Below are 11,858 nucleotides of genomic sequence, written 5' to 3'. Positions count from 1 at the left end.
GCACATGTCTAGGATGTTTTAATTTGTGTTACATTTTTATTACATTGTATTTTTGTTTGTCATAGTGTTGCTTTTGTTGTCATCATAGATTGGTTTTTTTCTGTTTGTTTTTCTTCTGTGTATTTTTTCTCCTAATCCTTTTTTTTAATCCCGTTAACAGGCTTGTGATTCTAATTGTTTGTAATGGATGTGTTGTGTGCATCAAGGCTTCTTGGTGTCGTCCTGTTGTGACGGAACAGAGGAGAATAGTAAAGCAAGGAGTTCTCAACAAAGAGTACACACATGAATTGTACAATTTGTCTTGCTACCACACACACACACACGGCACACACACAGAGAAAAGCAACCCATGCATTTCAATTTGATTGCGTATCAGCTAGGCATTTTATTCGCTGGGCACTTGAGATTGTGTGTTTGTGTGTGAAAAGCACAGCACACACTATGTATTCACAGCAGTCTGCTCAGACAGTGAGTAGGAGGGGGGGTCAAGTGTAGGTCAGCCCATTTCAGCAGAAGGGGCGGGGGGGGGTCAAACAGGTGGGCAGGTTAGTGGGTCAGTTTTGAAAGGTGACAGTGTGCGCATATTCAGATTGTTGCCCATGATGGGTCCTTTAACTTTCATGCATGATTTTTTTTTTTTAATTATTATTATTCTTTTGCTTTTTTTGCATTGAATTTTATTCACCACACTTGAGTAAGGGGTGTAGATTATTCTGTTGTTTTTTTGTCGTTGACAGGGCTTGGTCTTCTCTCCACACTTTTCGGCTGATTTGCAGTGCTATTGCTACAGCATTAAAGCCCAGACCAGAGTCAAGACAAGAGTCAAAAGCATAAAGATGTGTACTTCTGTGCACCTCTTTTTCTAAAAGCCTCATCTGTGGTTTACTTTGACCCGTTGGTCACATAGATAATGGTGTAATCGCCCATAAATGACTCACCTGAAGGCTGTCATTTCAGAGGAGGCTTTCATCGCCCTCGAGGGTACACCTGCAAAATGCTGTGACCCTGCTCTTCTTTGAGGGATTCATTGTTTCATTGACTGTTTTTTTTTCCAATTGGAAGAAAATCATTGTCGTTTCTATGAATTTGTGTGCAAATGGAAAAGGCCTACAGTAGTAGTCAGTACCGAAGTTTTAATGGTTGTCTGATTTGAAAAGATGAGTGGTACACTGTGTTTGATTTCGATGAATTCCTCGAGTATCAGCTGTTGTTGAGGGCAGACGGGATTATGTAAAGGTGGGAGACAGTGACGGAACAACTGCACACAGGACCCCAGGGCGAGACACTGATAGGGCCCCCCACACGGCCTGCCACAGTCACAATAGGGCCCCCACCACCAATACGTGAGGGCTCTGGGCCCCGGGGTAGTTGCCCTACTCGCTCCCTCTACAGCTCCGCTCCTGGTGAGAGTGAGTAGCAGTCAGCCCTCTCCTCTAAAAAAAACACCTCCCTTTGGAATAATGATGAGTGATGGCCCTCAAACAGGGCTCTAAAATAACTTTTTTCATCACCAGCAGCCCAAATGGCTGGTAGATGTTAATATTACACACTTACTAATGGGTCAAAGTGGCTAGTAAATGTTCTCTTCTACCATCCAAACTGAAGTTTCACCTCCATTTGGCCGGTTGGCAGGTGTTCATTTGGAGCCCTGCCATCAAACCATCCCAAACCACAGCCTCTCTTGGAAGACATGTCTCTATCTGTTAAAACACAACCAGCACTGTTGATACTGGTTACAGGGCTCTGCGTACATTAACTGTTTTCATCACCAGCCAAAATGGCTAGTACAGTAGATGTTTAACTTACTAGCCAAACACACGCTCACTAATGGGTCAAAGTGGCTAGTAAGTTGCCTTTTCTATCAGCCAAACACAATATTCACCAGCATTTGGCAGGTTTTAATTTAGAGCTTGCCTGTAATAATGATGAATAATGGCCCTCAAACATTCCCAAAACACAGCCTCTGTGGCATTATGTCATTCAGACTTAGACTAGAGCTTGTCCTCCACTGAATCGGTTGCAGACCCATTTTAATCTTTTTTAATGGCGTAGTCATGTCACTTATCATGCCACAAATGGGTCGGTTCTCCCAGGCCCATGGAGGAGAAAGGGGGCCCGGAATTGGGTCCTCATTACATCGAATGCGTTGGCTGGAGAGGCCCGCTCAGATGACTCTGCCCCAGGCCCGCCCCAGCCAAACGTGTCAATAGGCCGTAGCCAGCACACAAACGCTGTGCTTTCTCCGCACTCATAAACTCTCTCTCTCTCTCTCTCTCCAGTATTTGGTCCTTAGTAACCATTTTATGTTGCTTGCTCATCCTTTTACTTTTACGAGATTTAGGCCTACAGTACGTGAGCCTGTGTCGTTATGCCTCATAAAAGACACTGTGTGTCTGATTCATGCTGCACGCCACACTGTGTGCAGCACGGCCCACATGAAAAGGTAGGCTAGGCTAAGCCGGATCTGTTTTGCCCTGGGAAGATGGAAATTGTTCACTCCTCTGTTGACCAAAAGACAGACTGGTTTTAAAATATGGTGAATTGGTTGTCTTGGATCTCGTGTTTGTGTGTGTATAAGGAGATGTCATGCTGTTTGGTTGGAAAGAACTACATGCAAGACTTAACCTGTATTTTTTTTATTTTTTATGTTTTCAACATTTCCTTCTTGGAAGGCATTTCCAGAGGGTGACTAAATCATTACTGTACCTTTATGTGGTAAAGGAGGTGTAATTTGCATTAGTGTGTTGTAATTCGCATTACTGAGTTGTAATTCACATTACAGAGGTGTAATTCGCATTACTGAACCTTTATGTAGTAAATGAGTTGTAATTCGCATTACTGTTCCTTTCATGCAGTAAAGCAGGTGTAATTCGTAAAGGAGGTGTAATTCGTAAAGGAGGTGTAATTCGTTTGGCGCGATGCCTAGCATGCAGCTCATGAGTCAGAGGACGCAAAAGGAGGCAGAGTGCTGTCTATTGTACCCTCTCTCAACAAAACACACTCACTGCATTTCACACATAAACACACACACACACACACATGTTCATCCCTTTGTAAGCGGGACTCTTGCCCTCTCAAAAATCTGCTTTTGTTTTTTACAAGTTCGTCTCAGTTAATATCCCTCCCTACACACACACACACACACACACACACACACACACACACAAAATCCTCTCACTGCCCTTCTCAATGACACACATACCTCAGGTGGCACTGTGACCTCTGTGCAGGAGTGATGTGCTCCTGGGGTCCTGATGAAAGTCGACATAACAATAATAATTTAAAAAAAATGTGTTGACCTCTCTCTCCTGACCTTGGGTTTTTGGTTTTTTTTCTGTTCCACATTTGTTCTGAAATGTCGTGGACACCACTTTACATGCTGCGTTTGGTTTGACTGGGGTGACTGTTGGTGAATGGGAGCACTTAATGTAGTTAAATAGCCTGCTTTGAATTGAATGGGGGGGTGGTTACAATGTGTGTGTTTGGGCATAGTGTTAAACGCTTTAGGTACTGGTTTATCTATACTCATTTTGATTCCTCCTTTTAAAATAAAACTACTTGAATTATTAAGCATTGTCTCTAATGGTGTCTTCTTTCTCTGTCTTGGGGAGGAATAGGAATGAATGAGAGTTTTTCTAAATCACTGACTGAGTTTTTCCTGAACATTCTGTGGGGTTTTACCCTTTGATCCATCATTTTAAGCACATTGGATGACAGAGCCCACCTTGTAAGCAGTGGCGTAGTCTATGTAGAACGCAGGTATACGCAGTATACCGACCTCAACATTTCAGGGATTTCAGTATACCCACTTAAAGGGACAGTTTGGTCAATTTCAACATGCAGTTGTAATGCTCACACTACCCTGGACTTGTCAGTGCCTGAGATTTTTTTTTCTTCTTCAGCCGTTTCCGAGATCCTGGTCATTGTAATGGGGGCAGCTCTTTGTTTACATTTCAAAAAAACATTTTTATTTATTCCCAAAAACATCCAAAAGGTTATAAAACATCAGCAGACAACTAGCAAACAGCAGTACCTTTTGGGAAAATATTTGGAGTTGGGCTATGTTTCATTTTTTAAAAATGTAAACAAACGCTGCCCCCATTAGAATTGCTCATATCTCGGAAAGGGCTGAGCCGAAAAATGTGGCATCACCAGGTACTGACAAGTCAAGGGTAGCGTGAGCAATACAACTGCATGTTGAAATTGACCAAACTGTCCCTTTAAAGGGATAGTTGATTGATCCATTATTTTGAATAGCACAACTATATGCAGTATACCCACTTCAAATCTCTGGCGCACCCCCAGGGGGTGCCCGCACCCCAGGTTAAGAACCACTGGAGTAGAGTATAATTTATTGATCCTGAGGGAAATTAAGGTGTCAAGTAGCATACATAAATAGGCCTACAGAAGAGAAGAGGTATAAGGACATTACAGTTACACACAACATAATTGCACATATATTCACAAATAACCATAGGCCTACATATGGTCATACACAGGGTCAGATCTCCTATCCCAGTTACACACACACACAGAGAAGATCAAAAACTAGAAAAGTGTCCAGTGGGTTTTACACTATAGCGGCTAGAGAAGGCTCTATGTTTGTCATTGAAAATTAGATAATGCAAAAGAAAAAACACCATCCATGCTGCACTGACAGCGTCTCTCTGTTCTTCACTGTGTCGGGCACACCACCACACCATGCGTTTTATGCGTTCGCTTTAAGGGGTGCGGTGATGCTGATGCTCGGTGTGCTACGGAGTGCATTCTGTTACATGCAGGAGGACCGTGCCAGAGGACGAGTGGAAATAATGTAGCCATTCACTTCGGACAGCACAGCACACATCAACGATTCCCGGCTTGTTATGGTCTTCGTTACTGAAGATTTGTAACGACGAAGAGTTTTTATTGGCCTGAAGAGGTGCGTAATTCCTGAATGACCAAGCTACATACAGTGGACTATCAAGTGGTACTATCCGTGCATAGTAACGTTAGCAGGCTACTCTGTCGTCGTAAAGACTAGCCAGATGCTTGCTACTTACCATTGATTTGTTAGCCCATGTAGCTGTGACCAAGCTCGCTACTGTCATTACACATTAACTGGTTTCGTTATTACACATCCTGGGTGGCACAGTCTACCACCGTAGCATGTGTGTTTTGCCAACACTAGCTAGACACGTCGACGAATCCATAAGCTTAGACGTGTTAAAACTTCAAAATCTTCATGACAACCATGGGAAAGCATTTAGCTACTGTCAGCTAACTATTAAAGCCAGCTAAGCAGCTAATCTCACAGTGCAAATTCCGTATGACATACAGTAAATGGTCAGTGAGCAATATTAGAAGGTATCCTTGGAAATTATGTATGCTGTGTGCAAGGTTTTGATGTTACCCTGTTTATGCAAAGTATTGAGTGAAGGGAGACCTCCTTTACCCATGGAGTTTGAAAGAAGACTATCGTCAGGTAACGTTTAGCAAGATGGTAAATTGCTCTAGTCGAATTTCCTCTCAAATCTGTTATCAAATTCCACAATTATTTAGGTTGCTTTTAATCGTTATCCGCGTTACTTGCTGCCAAATGGCTTGTCAAAGTTAGCAAGCTAGTCTGTCCATTCAGACTAGTCTAACCAGCCAGCAGCAGTGTTTATTTCTCTCTTTTAGTCATCTTTAGGCTTATTTTCTCGTTGACCATTAAAATGCAAAGCACCGAGCTCTATTTATTACCTTAGAGTCAACTGAACTGGGCTGAAATGTATACGTTGGTAGCTGGCATTGCAAGACCTGGACTAGTTGCCACAGTGTTATGAATGGGTGATTGTATGAAACTCAGCTTTGCTTGCGTGGCTGCTATGCCTAGGCAAGGACCTCAGTGACGGCTCAGTCTGAAAAGAGAAAAAGTAGGAACCTCAAACATGACAGGTCAAGTTGGAAGGATCTTAAGTAGGCTAGGCCGGGCGTTTGCCAACGTGGTAAGTTATTGTTTGCAGACTCTGAATCAAACAGGAAGTTGAAACCTGACCAACACGCCGCCAGCTGCGAGGCAGAGATTCTGCTTGCTGTACACGTCACTGACACTGACACTGAGCGTGAAAAGCTGAAGTAATCCATACCTTTGTTAAAGGTTGTACAAAGATACTTCTCTCTTACAATCACACATTTTAGTGACAAATATGGATGTACATTTCTGCCTGGCACCATGGGATTCCTTTTGAACTTTTGTTTCAACAGTGTTCCAAACATGTTGTGGCTATGCAGTGGAGAATTCTTATCTGAATGTCTGTGGAGTGTAATTGACACCGGTGGAGTCCTGTGATCCTGTTTGAAGCATCACTGTTGTGTCTACCCCACAGGGCAGTGACAATATTAGGAAATCTGAGGCTCTGAGTAAAGAACAACTTTGACGCCTCCTAATTATCAATGATGTATAAATGCAGGAAAACAAATACCGTGGCGTAATGCGATGATGATGAGGCCCCTGATTGGACAAGTCCCTGGGCAACTGCCCGACCTTGCTCAAAGCAAAACCTGTCTACCTCCCATGGGGTCACATAGGGGTCAGGGAAAGGGGTGCATTCCACCATCCCTGCAGATGCACACACAGAGGTGAAATGGGCAACTTTACCATTGATTGACTTGTCAATTTAACTCACTGACCACTCATCAAAACACACACACACACACTCCTTTTTGGCTCATAGTGTTTTCCATCATCAAGGCCTAAATGAGTAAGATTGCACTCTTATCATTCAAAGGGCGGTGGCAGTGTGTGATTGCGCATATCACAAAAAAAAACTAGTCGGATCACAATGTCTTTCGAGTGTGACATGTGGAAGTGTCATTTCAAAGGCCAAGGGCAGGCCCACCCGCGAATCCTGAGCAGTCTGAGATATCAGATTTATCTGAAGGCATATGGAGAAGATTGAAAAGCCAGCCATCATTATAGCGTACTGTCACAGGTGTAGATTTGGCTTGGGAAGTGGTGGGAAGTGGGAACATTAATATAGCAAATCATGGTATACTATTTTGCATTATATTTCTGAGTAGTGGGGAGAAGCTAGGTTTACCTCAAAAGTGGTGTGGACATGCCATCCACATCCACCATCCACACCTAAAATTGAGCCCATGCTTACTGTTGCTCTGTGCATGATGGGGCACAGTGCATAAAGCCAGCTTGTGAAGTGAAGTGAAACCCCAACTGGGAAGGAAACTCCAACTCCCATTGTCATTGAGACACAGCACACAAGTGCAAACTGCACATCGAAATTGGATTTATGCCTCACCTGTGCAAGGGGGCTGCCCCCAATGGCGCCCGAAAGGGTGGGACGGGACCCTGCCCCGGGTACCTCAGTCATGGAGGAGGATGGGGGTAGAGCCATGGTTAATTACTCCCCCAACCAACCTGGCGGGTCAGGAGTCAAACCGGCAACCTTTGGGTTACCAGTCTGACGCCCTAACCGTTTACCCATGACTCAGTGTAACTCTGTGTCTTGCAAAGCATTGTTTCACTTATCAACTAACCTTGTAGTCAACCAAATCGCCTCATGAAATAAGTGAAATAGTGAAATATTTCCGTGCTAAGCAATCAGTTAAGAATTTTATATTATCCTGACCTTGAGGGATATCTTAACAGTGTGAGAGACGTCATGTCACAGTGACAGGACTGATTTGTGTGTCTCTGTGCGTCTGTGTCTCCCTCCTGCCCATCTATCTCTCTGTCTGTGGATGAGTGTTTTTATTTTTTTATTTTTTTTTAGATATTTTTTAGACTTTATTATGGACAGGACAGTATAAGAGGTAGACAGGAAGCGAATGGGGAGAGATACGGGGAGGGGTCGGCAAAGGACCCAGACCGGGAATCGAACCCGGGTCAGCCGCATGGCAGGCGAGTGCCCTATCGGATGGCCACGGCAGGGCCCTGTGGATGAGTCTTACTGTGTGACAGGCCTGCTATGTCTGTCTGTCTTGCTGTGAGAAAGAGGGAGTTGCATTCAGTCTGTCTGTGCTACGGATGCCAACTACTGTAGTAGAGTTTGGGGCAGCCGTGGCCTAATGGTTAGAGAGTTGCTCTGTCATTCTAGGAATTGACGGTTCGAATCCCCCCTGATCTCTCCCTACGTCTCCATCCATGGCTGAAGTGCCCTTGAGCAAGGCACCTAACGCCACAATGCTCCAGGCACTGTAACCAATACACTGAAAAATAATAGTTGAATAAATGAAAGCGTCAGCTAAGTGCAATGTAATGTAATATAATAATGTTTGCCGTAGAATGTTACTAACCCTTCCTCTCGAAGGCCTGATGAAATATATTGGTAGTGCTGAGCTATTGGTCTGGACCATAGACATAGACTAACCTAGACTGGCAATGGGCAGTTCAAGGCCCTAGCAGAATTTCAGATTGACTGGGCGCAGCCATCTTTGAAAAATGTTCGCGCCCCATCGGCTCCTCCCACAGACATAGCTCCTCCTAGTGAAGACTATCAGAGCTGTGAGCCATAGGAATGCATACGATTTCAAACTGTGACTACAACGTTATCAAAGTGGGTTTCAATCATTTTCTGTAAGATTTTGACAAATCGTAACATCTATATTGTCACTCCAGGAAAGGAATCACCCTCACTACCACCAAACGTTTTATTAGAGACCCAGAAGTTGAGCGGTCTTGCCAGATCTGACGGTTTCCCGCCAAATCGGGCCGTTTAGGAAGGCGGTCTTCAGGTAGAAAAGGGCACACGATCATCATCTCATCTGGCAACCCTACCGAGACTCTATTCGTTGCAGCAATGCAGCTTACGGTTTGAGGATATTTTGTGATAGTGAATCGGTCATGCTTGTGTGTATGCAACTTAGTTGGTATAATTTACTCTGAGTTATTGACAACTATGTATATAGGTGTGTAGGGCTGGGTATTGCAGCCATGTTCCTGTATCGATTCGATTTCGATTCTTGGGGCTTTGAATCGATTTATCACGATTCAATTCGATTCGATTCGATTCATTCCGAATCGATTCAATCCGTTCTCTTCTCCTTCTCTTATTTTCCATAAACCTAAATTAAACAAAAAGAACCAAAAAAATCGAATTTGTGCCCTGTGAATCGATTATGTGAATTTCGATTCGATCGATTATCGATTAACTCGATTATATTACCCAGCCCTATAGGTGTGTATATAACCCGTATGCATTGATAGTATATATAAATGCCCGTACGTTAAGTAAAGCTGACTGTGCAAGCTTCCCAGAAGACGCTGACGGTAACCTAGCAACATCACGAGCCCAGACAGAAAGATATGACAGACCCTCGTCTTCTCGTGTAATGGCATTGTACAACATTATGCTGTGTTGTATTGATGTATTATATGATGTTGTGTTATATATTATTATAGATATACAACACATACGGCAAACGAAGCATCACATTATTTTCAACACTTTTAGAAGTTCCTTTCACATACAGGAAGAACTTTGCTTATGGACTGATAACGTCATTACGTTAAGTCTGTGGTTACGGGAGTCTTCACCAAGATGGCAGTCTGCTTTGGTCTGACTGCTGAGAAATCCGAAAATGTTGAGGCCCATTGCCAGTCTAGGTTAGTCTATGTCTATGGTCTGGACCTTTAGCTCACCGCTATCGTGCTGTGCCTCCCACGCCTGCACTGGAACGTTGACTGGTAGTAAGTGGCGGGTTCGAGCACGCAGTGGGGAACTAGTGCAGGAACACCTCAGTTACGTCTGTCTGCCTGTGTGAGGAGGATGCACTGTGTGTGTTTGTATTGCCGTAAATGAGAGGGGTATACTATGTGCTTGTCTGCCTGCCTGCTTGTCTGTCCCGTGTGCCTGTGTCTTACTGGGTGAAAGGTGGGTGCACTGTCTGTGTGCGTTTGTCTGCTGGTCTGTCGTGTCTAGCTGTATGATAGATGTTATCCTTTGTGTGGTTTTCTGCCTTGCTGCTGTGTGTATGAGTCTTAACTTGTGGGGGCGCTCTGTCTGTCTGTCTGTCTGTCTGTCTTGCTGCATGAGAGGGCTATACTGTGTCTCTGTCTGCCTTGCAGTGTTTGAGTGTCGGTGTGTGTGAGGCGGGATGCCCTGCCAAGGTGGTTCTGTATGCCTGTGTCTGTATGCCCGTCTGTGTATGTGTCTGTATGCCCGTCTGTGTGTCTGTATGCCCGTCTGTGTATGTGTCTGTATGCCCGTCTGTGTGTCTGTATACCCGTCTGTGTGTCTGTATGCCTGTATGTGTCTGTATGCCCGTCTGTGTTTGTGTCTGTATGACCGTCTGTGTATGTGTCTGTATACCCATCTGTGTGTCTGTATGCCCGTCTGTGTATGTGTCTGTATGCCTGTATGTGTCTGTCTGCCTGTCTGTGTGTGTCTGTGTACCCTTAGTGTGTATACGCGCGTGCGTGCATGTGTGTGTGGATTTGTCTGCCTGTCTGTCTTGATATGTGAGAGGGTTATACTGTGTGTGTCTCTGCCTTGCTGTGTGTTAGTCGTACTGTGTGAGAGAGGGGTTCACTGTGTGTCTGTCATTGTGCATAATAGGGCTATATTGTGTGTCTGTCATTGTGCATAATAGATAGATTTCCAGGCAACGTCACACGGTAACAAAAGGTAACAACTGCGCATGCGAGGGGCAGAAAGCCGCGCAGTTCAATATTGTTTTCTATCGACGCTGTGGATAACTTGTCTAAGAAAGTGGGATTTTAAGATGCTGATCTATTTTCAACTGTACTTGCAGAGTTAGTTATGTGATCGGGATGATTTGTATACCTTGCACAGGTCATCCGTTTTTTAGGAAATGTAGGTTTTAATGAGTTTAAAGGGTTTTTTTGATAAAGCAGGTTGTTGCACTTTGATGTATTGTTATTGTAACATACTTTAGCACTGTCTTAATGCTATTGATTATACACTGGAGAGGGAATTCATATTGTTAATAACCGAATTACCAACTTCCAACTGTAATTAGATCCTAGTTGTTTTAAAACTGGTAACTTGCTTTAGCAAGCTCACACACTAGTGGTGGTGCTAGCTAGCGAAAGCTAGCATAAACGATTGCAATGTTATGACACAGATGTTTAAGTTATTAGAGATCTGTTGTCCGTTTTTCATCTCCTTACAATTGAAATACAAAATGTAGATTAATCTACAAGTAGAGTCTTGAGATCTAGTAGCAATGCAACATCAGAAATGGGCTGATTTTGTCCAAGTAATGTAGCGCGCTAGCTAGCTAGCAACGCTTATTGAGATTCGGTAGGTAGCATTGCTAGCAAGCTGTACTGTTTCAAATGGTTTATATGCCAGGTCATATATTCAACAATACCCCCTTTCAACTTAAATTTACATTTTATGTAAGATGGGAGACTCGTGTCTGACTTGGAGGTAGTGGTTAGTTGTCCAGCTAACACGCTAACGTTCGCTGCTAGCTAGCTAGCTAACGTGTAGTTATTAGATGTTCAAATTCACCAGGTTATTTATTTGGTACGGTCGCCTTTCCGTTTAAATGCCGGTTAATCAAGTGTATGAACTTTCTTTCAACATATATTCTATGAACAACTATCTGCCAAAAGTCGCACGAGCAGATGTTTACATTTTGTATGTATCTCGTCAAGTCTGCACCAAGCATAAACAGCACACTGCCTGACGTTGTAAGCACTCCTGTTATGGCACATGAATGATCGTTTTACATCCAAGCAAGATCCTTTGCCCTCTCGCTCACTCCCCCCTTTTCCTCAATGTAGTGTACAAAAACATCGGAGAAGAAACGTTGTCACCTTTGATCAAGCACGTTTTACCAACATCAGTGTCAGCCCATTGGCAGCCTTCAGATGTAATGCTATTAGCACTGTAAATATCCTGCCTTTT

General features: G+C 43.7%; 1 protein-coding gene across 1 annotated transcript in view; it reads left to right on the top strand.

Moving 5' to 3' along the window:
* The first annotated feature begins 4,739 nt into the window (after positions 1 to 4,739).
* fam20b (FAM20B glycosaminoglycan xylosylkinase) overlaps positions 4,740 to 11,858 on the top strand; it is a 56,365-nt gene continuing 49,246 nt past the window's right edge. Inside the window, exon 1 of the mRNA XM_063200660.1 lies at positions 4,740 to 4,884. Within this exon, the coding sequence (XP_063056730.1) occupies positions 4,866 to 4,884 (19 nt within the window). The 5' untranslated portion in view covers positions 4,740 to 4,865. The remainder of the gene's footprint in view (positions 4,885 to 11,858) is intronic.

The sequence above is a fragment of the Engraulis encrasicolus genome, chromosome 6 (assembly GCF_034702125.1).
Source record: "Engraulis encrasicolus isolate BLACKSEA-1 chromosome 6, IST_EnEncr_1.0, whole genome shotgun sequence".
In the NCBI taxonomy this organism is placed as follows: Eukaryota; Metazoa; Chordata; class Actinopteri; order Clupeiformes; family Engraulidae; genus Engraulis; species Engraulis encrasicolus.
This window is presented reverse-complemented; position numbering and strand designations above follow the sequence as displayed.